General features: G+C 40.8%; 1 protein-coding gene across 5 annotated transcripts in view; it reads left to right on the top strand.

Moving 5' to 3' along the window:
• The window catches only part of LOC119355710 (endoribonuclease Dicer homolog 4-like), a 29,217-nt gene extending 14,633 nt beyond the window's left edge, over positions 1-14,584 (top strand). For 2 of the 5 annotated variants that reach the window (XM_037622562.1, XM_037622564.1), the window contains 17 exons: positions 470-605; positions 1,618-1,711; positions 2,018-2,210; positions 2,971-3,131; positions 3,237-3,443; positions 3,534-3,799; positions 3,873-4,147; positions 4,235-4,662; positions 5,513-5,613; positions 6,925-7,133; positions 7,221-7,430; positions 9,282-9,725; positions 9,820-10,092; positions 10,506-10,835; positions 12,373-12,727; positions 13,230-13,344; positions 14,190-14,584. In XM_037622562.1, the coding sequence (XP_037478459.1) occupies positions 470-605; positions 1,618-1,711; positions 2,018-2,210; positions 2,971-3,131; positions 3,237-3,443; positions 3,534-3,799; positions 3,873-4,147; positions 4,235-4,662; positions 5,513-5,613; positions 6,925-7,133; positions 7,221-7,430; positions 9,282-9,725; positions 9,820-10,092; positions 10,506-10,835; positions 12,373-12,727; positions 13,230-13,344; positions 14,190-14,358 (3,966 nt within the window). In that variant the 3' untranslated portion in view covers positions 14,359-14,584. Of the gene's footprint in view, positions 1-464; positions 606-1,617; positions 1,712-2,017; positions 2,211-2,970; positions 3,132-3,236; positions 3,444-3,533; positions 3,800-3,872; positions 4,148-4,234; positions 4,663-5,512; positions 5,614-6,924; positions 7,134-7,220; positions 7,431-9,281; positions 9,726-9,819; positions 10,093-10,505; positions 10,836-12,372; positions 12,728-13,229; positions 13,345-14,189 lie in introns of all 5 variants that reach the window. The other 3 variants (XM_037622563.1, XM_037622566.1, XM_037622565.1) reach the window with 3 other exon arrangements.
• Positions 14,585-19,893: the final 5,309 nt, after the last annotated feature.

Here is a 19,893-nt window from a genome sequence, read left to right as displayed (position 1 = left end):
GGGATCACAATGGTAGCTGCCCTTGTCATCTACCGACTCCAAATTCAAATCCGCCTAAGGTGCTGATTCCCTACTAACGGACTCTAAATTCTGCCCAAGGCGAACCTCTGCTAAGTCAGATTTTCCTCCTCTAGTTGGCTGCCGTTTGAGTGTCTAACCTTTTGAAGTTGGGAGCATAACGTGTACGCAGGCGTGTATGATCTTGTTTGTCATGGATTCTATATTTCTTGCTTTAATCTTTGCTTATGCTTTTATTTGCTATTTAGTTGTAGTGTTCTTGACTGTTTTCTCCTTTGTTATACCACCTCCATTCCTAAATATAAGACGTTGGGGTAGTTTAAATTAAACTGCCCCAACGTCTTATATTTAGGAATGGAGGTAGTACAAGTGTTTTTTTTTACTTTTTTGTTGCCTCCTTTTAAGATAGCATCAGATGTGTTATTCCCTATTTTGTTTGATTTTAGCGCAGGCTGCAAAGGCTTTCCTTTCATCTGATGGTGATGTTTTGGACAGAAAGGAGTCTGACATGAACGACAATTCTACCAGATTTAAGCATCATTACCTAAACAAAGCAATTTCTGTTCTGAATTGCAACATATTAGACGGTGAGTTGTTATGCGTGTTCTCACCTAATTGTTCTCCTTTTACCCCTATGTTAGTTCCTAGATTTATCTGGTCCACCTTCCCTATAAATTCTGGCAGTGGATTTTTTTTTTAGTTTTTAACAACAAATCGTCCTGGTTATTGGCTGGATTTGATATCCTGCCTGTAATGCTGATCCAAAATTTTCAAAGCATAAAAGAGAAATATGAACTCATTCATCTTCCTAAAATAACAATATATCTTACAAAACTTTCCATGAAAACATACTGGAGTAGCTTTTCTTTTAGCATCATACTGGAGTAGTCGACGCCAGGGCTTCACCTGTTCAAATTTCCTGCTGCCTACCATCATTGCATCTTGGCCGTTTCTAGCATTTTTAGATGGTAGTGGATTGGGCTTCGCACTTATAGGTGTCTGGACTCTATATATGTGGTACTTATAATCCAAAGATAAATATTTAGGGAAAAACTTCAAACTAAAATTTGCAAAAGCAACCTCCATCGAATTGACCAGGAGTTCATAGACTGGAGGCGATCAGCTGTCACATCCATTCCGTCTTTGCAAGTAAAAGGTTATCGTCATTGAATGCTTACAACATGGTGGATTTGGAAGTAGCAAAACCCTGGTGTCTCAACAAGGCCTGGCATAGCTACGCTGCTGGACACTACCCATGCAGAGGCAGGACTGTAGGCTAAGGCAGGAGGGCGACCGATTGCTTACGAGATTACCTTCCAAGCTTAGTGCTTATGGGCGGGACGTGTGTTGTGGCCTTTGTACATACATAAACATGTTCGATCTCTGAATGCATTGTTTTTTATTTGCAAAAGCATGCTTGATTTTGTGCTAAAAACTAGAACTTGGACATCTTCCTGTTTCCTTAATAACAATCAGTACTCTGGAATCGTTGAGGATATGTGCCTTTCGATAAGGTTTTTATTGGAAATAGTTGCCATCTTAAATGCATATTTTTTTTCTGATTAGCCCTTCACGAATCTGACAAGACGTGCTTTCTAGGTACCCATGATGATTCATTTCATCTAGAGATGCTAGAAGAACCTTTCTTCTCAAATAAAATTGTGGTTCTTATTAAAATTCTCTCGAGATACAGGTGAGCGTACTCGTCAGTGCTACTATCTTTTTTCATAACATTCTTTATGCTTTGGATTTGTATGTACACATTATGGTACCGGAGTATCTGTACTTAATTTAGGGTGTAACGAAATCTTGTTACTGATTGGGTAGCAGTAATTCCTTTCCACCGGCTTACATTTTCCACATGATAATGTGAAAATGCAAGAAGAATCTAGCTGGAAACCACTATTCAAACATTGTAATTATAACCACTTGAGAAAGTTTCAACATCTATCTGTTCTCATCATCCTGCTTATTTTGCTCTGGTTTCTGCAATAAGCAGGCTAGAGGAAAACATGAAGTGCATAGTTTTCGTGAAAAGAATAACTGTTGCAAGAGCAATAGCACATATCCTCCAAAATTTGAAAGGCCTTGATCTTTGGAAATGTGAGTTCCTTGTGGGACGCCACTCGGGACCAAAGAACATGTCAAGGCAGAAGATGGATGCTATTGTTGAAAATTTCTCTTCTGGCGAGGTATAATAATTGGTGTAATTAGGCATTCATACCTTCTACATGAATTCTTCCGAAGACAATAAAAAGTGTTCTTTGGATAACTATTTTGAATATGTCACATCCTGCATTTATTCTTGGCCTGCTCTTTCTTCAAGAGTAAGTTAACATTTTTTGTGATGTAAATATGTAATTGAGCACACCTGGGAGCATAATCATAACTAGGTGGTTCGTACTGATCTTGGTTGTTGTTGAGGTGGATTTTTAATTTCTTATTGGTGCGCACCTAACTATGAATATAACTGGTTGGCATACAACATCAGGGCCAGCATACACAGACTCTGAGATCCACCAGTTGAGTCAGCGAGTCGGCAGTTTAGTCAAGTATAAGCCAAATTCAGTTTAACTAGGCCATGGGCTAATCGTTTCTGATGGACATTAGTGAGCTCCTATGTTGTAACGGCTGAGTGAGTAGGCACTTACAATATACAAGGATTGACACGGGACAGACTGAAGGATTGGTTCTTGGCTTGTAAAGTGTTGTTAGATTATACTAATAATAAAGACATAGGGTTTTAGTAGGTCTTTTTGACTCAAGCAGGGTTCTATCCTGGATAGGACTCGTGGGACTAAGGGCTTTAGGCCTACATTTGTATTATCCTTGAGTTGGTAATGCATGTGGTAAATTACTTGCGATACACGCCCCAAAATCTAACGTTGGCCTTATACCCGTATATCTACTATGCTTCTTGCATCACAATTCCTTTGCCTTTGCTGTTTGCAGGTGAATCTTTTGATTGCTACCAGTGTAGGTGAAGAGGGTCTGGACATTCAGACTTGTTGCCTCGTTGTGCGGTTTGATCTTCCAGAAACTGTTGCCAGTTTTATCCAGTCGAGGGGACGTGCTCGGATGACAAATTCTAAATATGTTGTTCTCCTGGAGAGGTGATTTTTCCATTAAATAGATAGACAATTGGTGTTAATATTATAGGTTTGATTGTACTTTAGTCCTTGATTTTTGCCCTTCTTATTCATTCTGATACATACCAGGGGCAATCATTCTCAAGAAAAGTTGCTTAATGACTATATTGATGGTGAAGGCATTATGAATGGAGAGATAGACTTGAGAACTTCAAATGATGTGTTTGATCACCTCGAGGAGAAAAGTTATCGAGTGGAAAAAACGGGTGCTTCCATTAGCACTGCATGTAGTGTATCTCTACTGCATCGCTACTGCTACAACCTTCCCAAGGACATGTAAGGCCTGCTGTGTACATCAACCTGTTATGATCCCATGCTTTTATTCATTAGTTCTTTGTTGTACTAATATGACTAAACTTCTTGAAGGTTCTTCAATCCTTCCCCAGCATTCATCTACATTGATGACACTGAGGGGATAATCTGCAGAGTAATTCTTCCACCAAATGCTGCTTTTCGTCAAGTGGATGGCCAACCATGCCAATCAAATGACGAGGCTAAGAGGGATGCATGCTTAGAGGCATACGTGAAATTGTATGAATTGGGTGCTTTGACAGATTTTCTTCTGCCTGGTTCAGGTTCAGGAAAGAACAGGGCATCAACAACAAATGGTTCAGCAAGCAACAGTCATGATGGTATGTTCACTCACTTGTTCTTACATTGTCATAATACTGGTGATTCGGCTCAGCTATTGTTTGCATATTTCAGATGAAAGTCTAAGAGAAGAGCTTCATGAGATGTTAATTCCCACAATTCTCAAACCTTCAACATGCAAACTGGACTGTCCATTGAACTTGCATTTCTACTATATTCAATTCTTTCCCATACCAGCAGATAGACATTATCGGATATTTGGTCTTTTTGTGATCAACTCCCTTCCTATGGAAGCTGAAAAGTTGGAGGTTGATTTGCATCTGGCTCGCGGCAGGATTGTGAAAGCAGGAATGAAACATTTAGGGACGATATCATTTGACGAAGAACAGGCACCGTCTTGCTCATTTTTTCATATGTTAACATGTGATCATTTATTGAATGGCGTATAAAATGTTAACATTGTTTTTTCTTGTCAGATGATGCTGGCACGCAATTTCCAAGAAATGTTTCTGAAGGTTCTCCTGGACAGATCTGAGTTCACTGTATCTCATGTTATGTTGTTGGGCAACAGTGAAACGCTACAGTTTAATTCAACCTTTTACCTGCTGCTTCCAATCAAGCAGGAATTGTATGGTGATATATTTATGATTGACTGGCAAACAGTTAAGCGCTGTTTATCATCACCGGTTTTTAAAGATCCAACTGGTGTGTCTGCGCATGGATCATATTTGCCAGATGAGTCTTTAAGGCTTCTTGATAATATGTACAGTAAAACTGATGTCGTTGGCAGTCTAATCTTTGCTCCCCATATTAAGACATTTTTCGTCATTGATGTCATTCTGAATGAACTAAATGCTAGAAGTGAATACGACGGTGCTACTTATGAAGATCATTACAAGGAAAGGTAACAAACTGAAGGATTATTTGCATCCCCCTTCTTTGCTTTCAATTCTCATGCTACCGTCATTGAGCACTCACTAGGTCATGTATAGCTACATAACCAACCTTAAGATTGCGAGCTATCTGTACCATTTATGAATATACAAATTTATGTTTAGTATGATAATTTGTATCTACTTCACCTATGTCTTCTAGGCATAGCCGGTCCCAAGCCCAGGTAAAGGAGGAGGGTTGTGATAGGCTTGGCGAGCCAACGTAAAAACTAGCCAGTCCCATGGGTATGAAACCCATTTGAGCGAGAGTAGTACTAGGATTTCATATCTAAGGGTTGTCCTCGTGAAAGGGTTTCATATCTAAGGGTTGTGATAGGCTTGGCGAGCCAACGTAAAAACTAGCCAGTCCTTTGGGTATGAAACCCATTTGGGCGAGAGTAGTACTAGGATGGGTGACCTCCTGGGAAGTCCTCGTGAAAGGGTTTTATATCTAGCCTACCCCAACTTGTTTGGGACAAAAGGCTTAGTAAGGGAGGAGGAATGTGTATCTACTTCATGTTACGAAAAGTAGGCCATGCAAGTCAAAGATATAATATCATGGGACCACCCCAGTAGAAATCCCCATAAGAAGCTTTAGTTTTGGGAAACATGTTAGCAAATGTGCTGCTTCTGTCCTGGCTTTACAAGTAGTCTATGTGATGGTCGTATGATAGGTCCACTGAACTGATCCTAGTCATCCCTGGTAGCCTTTTCTCGGCAACTAACCAACTTTTTTTATAAGCAGTTTAAAAGAAATGTTGCGATATTTCTGCTTAAGTGCTTTATTGATGTTCTAATGAACTGATGGACTTTTCAAATCAGGTTTGGTATCAAACTATCACATCCCGAGCAGCCACTTCTGCACGCTAAGCAGCTCTGCAATCTGCATAATTTGCTTCATGACCGATTACGGGAGACCACAGGTTACACTTTTTGTCCCTTCAGAACTAGTACCTTTATAAACTGTTTCCTGTTTTGGACTCTTCTTTATCCAAGCATCACTATTTTGCTTAGCATTAAAATACTTCTAAGTGTTCAACTTGCCGTAAAGTGAAGAAATATTTGTGATGGTCGTCTGTAGTTTTTTTAGAGGGCATGCATCTTTTCATTAAGAGGAGAAGCAAAACATAAGTACAATGTTAGGAAATATGCAACTTGTCTTTCCAGATGACCATGGGCCGATCATCTCTGCAGGAGTGTACAATTTTTAACACACGTGTCGATCGTCTCTTAACGCCACTTGCACCCTGTGATGGTAGTGAGCCAATATTGCTCTATGTAAATTCTTGCTGTCAAATTTTCTTGAACCGCTTGTGAATTGCTTTCAACATTCTGGAACTACTTGTGGATGCATTGGACCTAGGGGTGGGCATATTAACCGAGAACCGTTGCACCGAACCGAAAGAACCGGGACCGAAACCGAAAAGTTTGGTTCCTATTTCGGTTATTAAATCTATAGAACCGAAATTTATTCTCTAATTTCGGTTTTAACACTTGGTTAACCGAAAAGACCTAACAACCCGAAACTACAGAGCATGCCTCGCACCTCCGTATTTTTCTGTTGAAGAAATACACCACACACTTCCTGTATTCTGTGTCCCCGCTGTCCTAGGCCAGCTGGCCCAGCTAGCCCAACACGGCAGCTCCAAGTCTCTCTATGCCTTTTTCACTTATCTCACTTTAGCCACGTACACGTCTGGTATGGCCCAAAAAGTGTAGCAATCGGCCCATGCAAAAATAGGTTTACTGTAGTACCACATCGGATAGCCACTAAGAAAGGAAGCGTGTGAAAGGCTATAAAAGGTACTAGCTAGCTAGCCATGTTTCATGTGCCTGCTCGTACGGAAACTTGCGGAGTAAGGCCAAGGAAGAAAATGTATCTGTGCGCATGAAGTTCGGATCTGTTCGGTTGGAACCGATGACAGAACCGATTGTTCGGTTCCAAGAAAATTCGGTTACCTAATTCTGCAAGAGCCGATTGGTCTGCAATTTTTAGAAACCGAAAAACTTTGTGACCTGAAAAACCGAACCGATCGGTCCGGTTAGACCGAATGCCCAGGCCTAATTGGACCTAGTTCTTGCTTCTCTGGTTTAAGCTTTTGAGCACTGTTGATTCAATCCATTTATGAATTGTATTCTGAATATACTGCTCTACTATGATTCCTTAAATGTACCCTATCTAGGTATAGTATTTCTGATGGTGTTCCTTTTCTTATTTTGTTATTTGTATTTAGAAGAAGGTCGTGAATTGATGGAGCACTTTGTGGAGTTGCCTCCAGAGCTATGTTCTTTGAAGATAATTGGGTTTTCGAAGGATATGTGTAGCTCCCTGTCTTTGTTACCATCGTTGATGTGTCGGTTGGAGAATTTGCTGGTAGCTATTGAGTTGAAGGATGTCATGTTGTCTTCATTCTCAGAGGCTTCTCAAATTAGTGCCTCTGGTGTAAGTCATGCAATTTTCGCACCCTTCATGCTGAACTTCTAGTTTGAATTACCTATCCATGCTGCAAATGATGTTAATCTATTTCAGATCCTTGAAGCACTTACCACCGAAAGGTGTTTGGAGAGGATTTCTTTGGAGCGCTTTGAAGTCTTAGGTGATGCTCTTTTGAAGTATGTAGTTGGACGTCACAACTTTCTTACATATGAAGGACTTGATGAAGGGCAATTGACCAGCAGACGTTCTGCTATAGTGAATAATTCACATTTATATGAGTTATCAATCAAAAGAAATTTGCAGGTTAGATATTGTTTTCAGTGAACCCAATATCTGTTTCCCTTCCAAGTTTTGTGTGACCTATGGGTTGTGTTATCTTTGTTTCAAATGTAGACCAAGTTCAGTAGGCTCATCTTCTGCCCATGTTATGCCTTGATTTGTCTGATCATGACCAGAACATGTAGGGAAGAGCTAGATCAGGGTCGTCAAGAGAGACCATGGACAAAGAGAAGAGATAATCATTTTTATTTGTTGTCAATTGATTGCACCCTATGAGTTTATATAGCACCCTACTCAATCTCTTCAGATTCTTGACTGGATACAACTCCTTGGATAACCCCTATCGCCAGGGTTTCTGACCTAGTACATCTCATTTAAATAAAAAGGGGTTAATCTCAACTGGATTAGTGTCTAACCAGACCTAGGACACCAGCTCGGCTTGACTAGCTGAGTCTAATACAACTTAAAACGGAGTCATGCAGGATTAGCTCTGCCTCTTGAGGGCCGGTCCTGGGGCGACAGAACTGGTCGCATGTGGCTCCCATGTGGGTTCACCATTGGTACCCTATGCCCAACACAACAGCTTTTTAAGGTTAAAATTGGAGAGGGTTTTCCCGCATCTGGATCGATTTCACAGCCTTCAGTTTTTTTTTTCAAAATGTTTCAAAAGGCGCTAATGCATAACAAAAATCAGCTTAGAAAGGGAAAATAAAGTGACAAACATAATTGTCAGAATGTGTCCAGCTTCTGCGGAGCCAACCATTCAAGCGATGAAATTAAAATCCAAAACTACAACAACCAAGGACTGAAGCTGGTCCAACCAGTGTCAGACGAAGGGCATTCACCCTGGAGATCACATCACCATCTTGCTAGACAAATCCTGCAAGGAGATGACACATGTATGATGATGTTGCGGGATCTAACCATTGATTGGCAGATTGAGAGTCTGCTTCCGGATAGTAGGTACCACTGCACAAGACCGCCGTACCCTCGTCGGATCCAATCAGTGAAGGCCTGGTCTCAAACATGAAGACAGTGAAGAAGACCGCTGTTGCCAGATCCAACCATTGAAGGCCCGATCAAGGGTTTCTACCCCGTAAAGGATGAACCATTGCTCTAAGCTGCCGTCTATGACAGCTGATAAAGTGTAACTACAATCATCACAAGAAAAGCAAGATTAGTTCACAATCTGCCAGAGAAGGCCTTTTCTAGATGGACTCGCCATGTGACTATCAGAATTGAACTTAAAGCTGCATGTTTCTGTCAATGTTGCGAACGATAGCCAGGCATATACTCATTAGCGTAACTGAACGATAGCCTACTTTGGAATAGTTACTGATAGTGACATTATAGCCTTTATGAGCTCTGTATTATCTTGGCCTGACCATAATTATCTACAGCTAATAAAGTGAACTACAATCACCACAAGAAAAGCAAGATTAAGCCGCAATCTGCCAGAAAAGGCCTTTCCTGGATGGACTCACCATGTGACTATAGGAACTGAACTTAAAGCCACACTTTTTTGTCAACATTGCACATGATAGCCATATACTCGTTATCCTCCTTACTTAGGAATAATTGCTGATTGTGACATTATAACTTTGATGAGCTCTGTATTATCTTGGACTGACCATAATTATCTACGACGGTAGTCAAACATTCTGTTTATCCTTATGATCTAATTTAAGTACATCCTCTTATTTAAAACATGGTTTGCTGCCTTGTAACATTTTAATAGAGGTCCATGATCCTTGTTTCTGTTGCAAAAAAAAAATCATTACACAAGATAATGAGTTATTTTCCCTGTCAAATACCTGCCATGAATTCTGTAGCGTAACTGAACATCTTTTTTTTTGCATGTCTGTGTAAACTTAGGTGTACATACGGGATCAACACTTTGAACCGACACAGTTCATTGCACTGGGAAGGCCTTGTAAAGTTGTTTGCAATGCTGACACAGAAGTGAATATACACACAGATAGTCGAGAAAACTGTAACTTGAGGTGTACAAAGTCGCATCATTGGTTGCATAGGAAGACTATAGCGGATGCTGTTGAATCGCTTGTCGGAGCATTTCTTGTTGAAGGTGGATTCAAAGCTGCATTTGCATTCCTTCACTGGGTGGGAATAGATGTTGATTTTAAAGATTCATCCCTATATAGAGTATTAGATGCAAGCTCCATCAATTTATCTCTCACGAACCACACCGACGTCGGTGAGCTTGAGGAATTAATCGGTTACAATTTCAAACACAAGGGTCTAATTCTCGAAGCATTTGTGCATCCTTCATTCAATAAACATTCTGGAGGATGCTACCAGGTCAGAGCTTCTTTTTTCTTGCATTGTCATTGGTGAACTGATGTAGTAATCAATGATTTACTTGGCTGACTATGTTCTTTTCGTATTTGATCAGAAATTGGAGTTCCTTGGAGATGCTGTTTTGGAATATTTGATAACCTCGTACCTCTACTCAGCTTATCCTGATCTAAAGCCTGGTCAAATAACCGATTTAAAATCGTTAGCTGTCAGTAATAATTCGCTTGCATATGTGGCAGTCCAGAAAGGTATCCATAAGTATCTTATAAAGGATTCAAATTATCTTTCGTCAGCAGTGAATAAGTTTGAGAATTATATTAGACTTCCCAATTCAGAGAAAGACTTGGTAGAAGAACCAGCATGCCCAAAGGTATTGTTATATCCTTGTAACTGCTACGCCTCTTTAGATAACCCATTTTTAGCGTGCACAATTACTGCTAAAATATAGTGATTATTAAAGTTTTCGATATAAGATGGGATAGTAGGGGTCAGCCGACTTAAAACACAAAACAAGTATTATCATTATCAATAATTGTATAGGAATCATACATTTTTTAGTACTATGGTTATATGATTTTCTTGAGTAACTAGTTGTTGCATTTGATAGGAATCATACATTTTTTTGTACTATGGTTATATGATTTTCTTGAGTAACTAGTTGCTGCATTTGATGTATTTGATTTCTGTTTGACTTGTAGGATTTCTTTAGCAATCACATACTTTATATGGCATAACATTTTTATGGCAAACACTTATATCCTTTTACTGTAATCTTGCTTGCAGGTTCTTGGTGATATTGTCGAATCTTGTGTTGCTGCAGTTCTTTTAGATTCAGGATTCAACCTGAACTACGTTTGGACGCTAGTGCTTATGCTTCTAAAGCCAGTGTTGAGCTTCTCTGACATGCACATGAATCCCATGAGAGAAATTCGGGAACTTTGTCAATCTCATGAACTTGAGTTAGGCCTTCCCGAACCTATGAAAGCCGATGGAGAGTACCACGTCAAAGTGGAAGTTAACATAAACAGCCAGGTGATAAGTTCTGCCGCTGCAAACCGGAATTCAAAAGTTGCTAGGAAGTTTGCTGCACAAGAAACACTTTCTAAACTGAAGGTATATTTTGGTTACTTGGCCTTCTATTTTTGGACTTGCCACAGAATTGTGACGTTTGAGCCATTCCAGTTGGGTGCACAAAAAGCAATTTCTAAACTGAAGATCTGCCTTTGGTGCCTTTGACTTTTGTTTTGCAATTACCATGAAATACGATAATCTCAATGGTTTCATTTGTTTTTTATAAACTGTCAACATGCATTATGGTATTTGGTTTAAATATTCTGGTCCATCATGGGATGATACCATGATTTTGATGGGATGACACTTCCCATGTATGTAATTAGCATTGTGCTTACGAGGGATGAGGTGGCAATGGACCAACACATTCCATTCCTAAATTCAAACCAAACAAGTGCGCCTCATTCATTTTCCGGTTCCTTGAACTAAACACTTTATATGTTCATGACCGCAGATAAATTGCACACCTAATCACCAAACTATGCTGCACATATCTACCACGATCGCCGCAACGCATCGAAGCTTGCCGCCATATCGAGAACTGCATTTTTCATCCCCAAATTATGTGCTTGAAAGACATAAATACATCAAATGCCAATCCTTTTTTTTTCCTTTTTGTGTCTGGGTATCACCATGACAACCTCACGACATTGACAAGGTAGAAGAGGCTGGTGATCAGGAACAACGATGGTGTGATTAGGGTTAGGCGGGAAATGAAGCTCTATACCATGTAGGAATTAGAGGAAATAATTATGTGTGTGGATTACAATCCCAACCAGACTTTAATATGTATACAACCAGCCAGTGGTGGTGCCAGGACTACAAACATGTGATGTCAAACATATTTCTCTCTGGATCTTATATTATTTCTTGTATTTGCACATGTAATTTGTATGTAAAGGTTTTGCTATAAACCTGTGTAGTCAATTGACTATGCAGTCATAACATGGCCTGGCCACTGCAACCAGTCTCTTTTTAGTTCGTCTTGAACATGCATTTCAGACTTTTCCTTGAACATGCATCAAAATGTTTGCCATTGTTTGTTAGAAGAACCCTGGAAAAGGTCTGGAAGTAAAAAACCAACAAAGGGTGGATACAATTGGACTTTTATAGACTGGAATCAGAATACTTTTAATATATCCTAATACTAATTCTCCAACAGATGTGTCTCCTGATTGTTTTCTGAGACATCCTACTTGAGGAACATTGCCCGGCTCACGAACTAGTGCCTTGTCATTTCCCCCCCACACTTATGGTCATTATGTGATTCATGTCTTGTGAAAATGGTTATTATATACTCCCTCCGTCCCATAATGTAAGACGTTTTTTGACACTACACTAGTGTCGAAAAATGTCCCATATTACGGGACGGGAGGGAGTATAATTTAACCATGTAAGTTCACTTGCTATGTTACATGTTTTTTTCTGACCAATTGAATATTTATTTTGGTTATTATTTCTATGGTGGTGTCAGGCAAATTACTGTAACATGATAATTTTCAGTATTGTTGAATGATTCTGTTACTTAAAAGGCTAAAGCGAACTTACTGCTTTTGTGAATCCTTGTGCACTCATGCAGAATTATGGATACACACATAAAAACAAGTCACTGGAAGAGATTTTGCGAGATGCTAGGAAGAAAGAACCAGAACTACTAGGTTATAATGAAGAACCAATCAAAGTCGAGGCTGACATATCTGCAGAAACGAATAATCTGAAGATAGGTAAAGAAAGGGATGCAAACATCTCTTTCCAAAATACAGCAATTTCTATTCGTGGGACTCTTAGAACCTCTAGCCAAAGAACAGCAGGGAATACCATGTTTTCCAAGGATGATGTCAGTATTGAAAGGAATAATCAGCTCAAGGTTGCAAAGCAGAATGCCTGTCTGCCGAAGGGAACAACTCAGAAAAATATTAGAAAGGAGTATCATGGTAATGCTAAATCTAATACATTTTTTATGCACCGTAATGCTCTCCATTAGAAAGTTGAAAAAAAATATGCACACTGTCGACTTTGACCTCACATACCTGGTGGCACTGTGAACAGCACTTAAATTTTGGATTAATTAGCCATTTGTTTTGTCTTTTAACCATGATATATATATTCTTATGAAGATACGAAATGTCTGTGGTACTTCTCAAGCACCAAGTTTGCAGTATTTGTGGTTTAAATTTGGTGTTGAAACATTCTACATGGAAAGAAGCAATTACACATTTCATCTGACTGTTTATTGTGCATTCAACTTGATTGTGTCAAAACAACTTCATCTATTGAGTGGGAGATAACAAATAGACCCAGATATATCGAGTTAATGTTTTAAGGCGATTGAGTTTGCTAAATTTGCAGGATATACAACTATGTTTTATTATTCACACTTCAAATTTCGTTCTAATTTTAAAGGAAGCGCCTTAACGCTTTTAATCACCTTTGCAGGTGATATGGTAAATAAAACAGCAAAGTCTTTCCTTTTTGAAGTATGTGCCGTAAGTTATTGGATACCCCCTGAATTTGAATTGTGCAAAGAAGAAGGGCCAAGCCATCTCCGAAGGTAAGCTTGCTTGAAGGAGAACATACATCAAGTTGCCTGCATTACAAATTACAATGAATTATAGTCTCCTTGTACGGTTCCTTTTCTTACAGAGTTTGTGGTTTCTTCAGTGTAGAAAATAAAAAATATGTTTCTTATCCATCATAATATATGTCCATTTCTAAGTTCCTTATTTTTGGTGTTTATCCTGGTAAGGAGAGTGGCATGTCAATTCTAGGTTAAATAGTGCTCTAAAAAGGAGGATTAAGCAGAATCTAAGCACAGACACTATTCTTAACCTCAAGCTTTGCATAAACGGTAGTTTCGGGTAGCTTAAGCTGGCAAGGACCGTCATTATTAAGCAGTTGCTTTAACAGTTTGAGAGCAGTGTACTTTTTTATGGAAAGGTCTCAAGAATATTTGTCAATATCTAACTTGTTTAGGAAAATTGCCAGCAAGTCTGGAAAGGTGTTATCTACTTTGTAGTGGTATTCTGGTATTTGTCATACAAGTTCACTGTGGTGTACTGCTTCAGAGCCAAGCATTTGCTACTAGTCAAATACTATGATTTCAGTGGGTATGATATAAAAAAAAGCAAGTTCAGACTATAGTGAACACATAAATTTAAAATCTTAAGACATGTTTCACTGTCATTTTATTTGGTTACGTGATAATGCTTCTTCGTGATATGCATTATATCCAATTCAGGCGTGAATATAAAATGCAACGTAAGTATATGAGGTGATAAATGTGTTGCTGTCTAGTCACATAGTGTGTTGTATTTGTTACAAAATGTTGTGGATACCAATTATTTTACTATCAAGGTGTGTACATGCTCCGCTAACTTCATGCGTGAAATGACACAGATTCACGTACAAGGTTACAGTTCAGATCAGGGGACCCTCGGAGACACTCTTGGAGTGCTACAGCGATGCTCAACTACAGAAGAAGGCCGCACAAGAGCATGCCGCGCAGGGGGCTCTGTGGTATCTCAGGCAACATGGGTACCTACCCAAAGATGAAGTTCGTGTGTAGAAACATCTCTGGATTCCATGGCCCCCGTTACCAGAGTAGTACAATACAACCATTTACTTATGTTGTGGTGTTACGATAGGATGTGTTGATAAATGTACAGCCCATGTATGGCGTATGGGTGATAGGACTTTATAGTTATTCGGTTCATTCATGCTCTGCCGATTTGTAAGATGACAATAAGGCCCTGTTTGGTTCAGCTTTTATCGATGGATTCTGCTACCGCGCAGCAGAATCTGAACCAAAGGACGAACCCAGCAGAATCCGATTCCAGAAATTCGCTGTCAAAATCTGAACCAAAAGTGAAAGCAGCCCAGGACGTGCTTTCCAAAATCTGATTCCGCTGCGGGCCAAAATTTGAAAAAGCTGTATCAGATGGTTTGCCAAATGACCTATATCTTTTTCACATCAGATTTTTCACAGCTATTTTTTCACAACAGATTTTTCACATTTGCTTTTAGAAATCCACAGCCGAACCAAACAGGGCCTAAAGCTGGTGACAAGGCAGAAGCCAAATCAAACCGCAACAATGAATAAACAACCAGCAGTGACAAGACGTTGGTGTCCAAGCTAAGCATGTGCATTTTCATGAACTGATTAAAATGCTACTTTGAGCAATCCTTTTTAAACCATTTCATTTTTTGCCATTATACGAGTTCTTTGTATTGTTTTTGCAAATCCTTTTGGAGAAATATACGCACTTAGCAACCCTGAGCCGGTTTCAAAACTCAGGGCTACCTATTTATGTTCTATTTTTGCTACCATCATGCCCACATGGACAAAAAATAGCAAAGTCAGCATTACAGAAAAACCAAAATATCATAATTTACGTGCTTTTTCAAAAAAAATAAAATAAATAATGGATAACAGAAGTGTCTGAAATGATATGGGAAATAATTAACCATGTAAGAAAGAAATTGTAGAAAATGAAAGCTGACAAAATTCAAATAAAATTCAAGAATACAGTAGTTAAGCTTATCAAGCTAAATTTATCTTCAGGAAGTCTTAATATTTTTTTTGAGCGCTGAAAGGTATGGCATCTGGCAAGTCGTGAACAAAACTTGATGTCGCCTCGAAATGCCCTTGGAGCGAGCTAACATTTTTTTGAGAGAACATCAACACATTATTAATCAAGCAACGTATACAAAGAGTCTTTCAGATACAATCAAGAGTAGAACGGAAAACACAAAGACCACTAGAGTTCATATAAGACTTAGCAAAAACATGAGCTAAAACATTAAAGGAAAACACTATCCTTCAGCCGACTTATGCACGTGGAGCGTCCGCCGCCTGCAGTGGCGGAGCTTTGTGGAGAGCAACATGGGCCATTGCCCCCAGCCCATAAGAAAGTTAGCAAATATCATCTAGTATTCAGCCCATATGTCCAATTAAAATCAGACTAAAAGCATGTTTCTTGCCCCTCGACAAATTCAGCCCAAGCTCCGCCACTGCCCGCCTGCGTAGCCGTCAGATACATTTTGATTAAGCGCTCATGCTGGCCACCAGTCTCGTGCAGCCAATTTTTTTGCAACAAGTGTATTGTTTCAGAAGGTTTTTGCAACAGAGGTCTTGTTTCAGAAGAAAAAAAACGATTCAATGGTGAAGTTTTTTTTCCGGGCTCTAGTTTTTGAAAGTTTAACAGAGGTCTTGTTTCAAAAAGAAAAAAAATGGTTTGATGGTGAAGATTTTTTTCTTCTGCAACATGGCTCTTGTTTCAGAAGCATATCCCAGGTTGCAGAAAGCGTCGGAGGAGCGCCTGGTGTTAGAGCATACAAGGCCAAGCATTGCAACACGATGACTATTTCAGAAACATAGCGCTAGTTGCAGAAATCGACAGAGTGCCTGGTGTGAGAGCTCATTTGCCGTCGTGCTAGAGTAGAGGCAGCTGCTCGGGGTGCTGGGTCGGAGGAGGCGCGGCAACTCCGGCGGCTGGCGGCACTCCACAGCCGAGGTGCTCAGGCCATGGCGAGTGCTACCTCTTGAGCACTGCATTGGATTTCCCCGAAGAGAAGAGGATGATGCAGCAAAGTAGCGTAAGTATTTCCCTCAGTTTTTGAGAACCAAGGTATCAATCCAGTAGGAGGCTACGCGCGAGTCCCTCGTACCTACACATAAACAATAGCTCAACGCAACCAACACGCTTAGGGGTTGTCAATCCCTTCACGGTCACTTACGAAAGTAAGATCTGATAAAGATGATAAATAATATTTTTGGTATTTTTGGTATAGAGATGCAAAGTAAAAAGTAAAAGCAAAGTAAAAGCAAAACAATAATAAAGTGATGGAGATTGATATGATGAGAAAGAGACCCGGGGGCCATAGGTTTCACTAGTGGCTTTTTGTTGGAAATATGCCCTAGAGGCAATAATAAAAGCATTATTATTATATTTCCTTGTTCATGATAATTGTCTTTATTCATGCTATAATTGTGTTATCCGGAAATCGTAATACATGTGTGAATAATAGACACCAACATGTCCCTAGTAAGCCTCTAGTTGACTAGCTCGTTGATCAACAGATAGTCATGGTTTCCTGACTATGGACATTGGATGTCATTGATAACGAGATCACATCGTTAGGAGAATGATGTGATGGACAAGACCCAATCCTAAACATAGCACAAGATCGTATAGTTCGTTTGCTAGAGTTTTCCAATGTCAAGTATCTTTTCCTTAGACCATGAGATCGTGTAACTCCCGGATACCGTAGGAGTGCTTTGGGTGTACCAAACGTCACAACGTAACTGGGTGACTATAAAGGTATACTACGGGTATCTCCGAAAATGTCTGTTGGGTTAACACGAATCAAGACTGGGATTTGTCACTCCGTATGACGGAGAGGTATCACTGGGCCCACTCGGTAATGCATCATCATAATGAGTTCAAAGTGACCAAGTGTCTGGTCACGGAATCATGCATTACGGTACGAGTAAAGTGACTTGCCGGTAACGAGATTGAACGAGGTATTGGGATACCGACGATCGAATCTCGGGCAAGTAATGTACCGATTGACAAAGGGATTGTATACGGGGTTGCTTGAATCCTCGACATCGTGGTTCATCCGGTGAGATCATCGAGGAACATGTGGGAGCCAACATGGGTATCCAGATCCCGCTGTTGGTTATTGACCGGAGAGCGATCTCGGTCATGTCTACATGTCTCCCGAACCCGTAGGGTCTACACACTTAAGGTTCGGTGACGCTAGGGTTGTAGGGATATGTATATGCAGTAACCCGAATGTTGTTCGGAGTCCCGGATGAGATCCCGGACGTCACGAGGAGTTCCGGAATGGTCCGGAGGTAAAGAATTATATATAGGAAGTGCTATTTCGGGCATCGGGACAAGTTTCGGGGTCATCGGTATTGTACCGGGACCATCGGAAGGGTCCCGGGGGTCCATCGGGTGGGGCCACCTGCCCCGGGGGGGCACATGGGCTGTAGGGGGTGCGCCTTGGCCTATATGGGCCAAGGGCACCAGCCCCAAGAGGCCCATGCGCCTAGGGTTCTAGAAGGGAAGAGTCCCAAAGGGGGAAGGCACCTCCTAGGTGCCTTGGGGAGGAGGGAGTCCTCCCTTGGCCGCCGCCCCCTAGGAGATTGGATCTCCTAGGCCGGCCCCCTCCCGGGCTCCCTATATATAGTGGGGGAAGGAGGGCCTCTCAACCACGCCTTTGGTGCCTCCCTCTCCCTCTCCAACACATCCTCCTCCTCCATAGTGCTTAGCGAAGCCCTGCCGGAGTGCTACAGCTCCATCACCACCACGCCGTCGTGCTGCTGCTGGAGCCATCTCCCTCAACCTCTCCTTTCCCCTTGCTGGATCAAGAAGGAGGAGACGTTACGCTGACCGTACGTGTGTTGAACGCGGAGGTGCCGTCCGTTCGGCGCTAGGATCTCCGGTGATTTGGATCACATCGAGTACGCCTTCCTCATCCCCGTTCTTTGAACGCTTCCACGCGTGATCTACAAAGGTATGTAGATGCAATCCAATCACTCGTTGCTAGATGAACTCCTAGATGGATCTTGGTGAAACCGTAGGAAATTTTTTGTTTTTTGCAACGTTCCCCAACACTTTTCTCAAGAGCATAAATATTCTACAATGGGTGAACAACTTACTGTTGAGCAATTGACAGAATTGAGCATATTTATGAGAATATCTAGGTATGATCATGTATATAGGCATCACGTCCAAGACAAGTAGACCGACTCCTGCCTGCATCTACTACTATTACTCCATTCATCGACCGCTATCCAGCATGCATCTAGAGTATTAAGTTAAAAACAGAGTAACGCCTTTAAGCAAGATGACATGATGTAGAGGGATAGTTTCATGCAATATGATAAAACCCCATCTTGTTATCCTCGATGGTAACGATACAATACGTACCTTGCTGCCCCTTCTGTCACTGGCAAAGGACACCGCAAGATCGAACCCAAAGCTAAGCACTTCTCCCATGGCAAGAACAACCAATCTAGTAGGCCAAACCAAACTGATAATTCGAAGAGACTTGCAAAGATAACCAATCATACATAAAAGAATTCAGAGGAGATTCAAATATTATTCATAGATAGACTTGATCATAAACCCACAATTCATCAGTCTCAACAAACACACCACAAAAAGAAGATTACATCGAATATATCTCCACGAGAGAGGGGGAGAACATTGTATTGAGATCCAAAAAGAGAGAAGAAGCCATCTAGCTACTAGCTATGGACCCGTAGGTCTGAAATAAACTACTCACACTTCATCGGAGAGGCTTGGATGATGATGTAGAAGCCCTCCGTGACCGATGCCCCCTCTGGCGGAGCTTCGGAACAGGTCCCAAGATGGGATCTTATGGATACAGAAACTTGCGACGGTGGAATTAGGTTTTTGGCTCCGTATCTGATCGTTTGGGCGGATATATATGGGAGGAAGAAGTACGTCGGTGGAGCTTCGAGGGGCCCACGAGGCAGGGGGACGCGCCCTCCACCCTCGTGACCGCCTCGTGACTTTCTTGACGGAGGTTCAAGTCTCCTGGGTCTTATCTGATGAGAAAATCACGTTTCCGAAGGTTTCATTCCGTTTAGACTTAGTTTGATATTTCTTTTCTCCGAAACCCTAAAACAGGGAAAAAACAACAATTCTGGGCTGGGCCTCCGGTTAATAGGTTAGTCCCAAAAATAATATAAAAGTGGATAATAAAGCCCAATAATGTTCAAAACAATAGATAATATAGCATGGAGCAATCAAAAATTATAGATACATTGGAGACGTATCAGCGGGGCAGCCGCTTTGTTTCGGTGGACCTTTGCAACAAGGCCCTTGTTGCAAAGCCCCTAAGCGCAATAAGCTAGTTGTTGCAAAGGTTCTTGGTTGACTGGGGCGGTAGATCTGATGGCTACCGAGGCGGTTGATCTAACCAGTTTATCAGCCGGCGGACGCGTCGCACTGCCCAATATTAAATTATCGAGGAACATATTCGAAGATCATCACATAAGAAAAGCCCGAAGTTGCGAGTATTTATTTAGGAAATAGAGGATTTGTAATTGTAAGGAAAAAAA

This window comes from Triticum dicoccoides, chromosome 2A (assembly GCF_002162155.2).
Source record: "Triticum dicoccoides isolate Atlit2015 ecotype Zavitan chromosome 2A, WEW_v2.0, whole genome shotgun sequence".
NCBI classification, from domain to species: domain Eukaryota; kingdom Viridiplantae; phylum Streptophyta; class Magnoliopsida; order Poales; family Poaceae; genus Triticum; species Triticum dicoccoides.
This window is presented reverse-complemented; position numbering and strand designations above follow the sequence as displayed.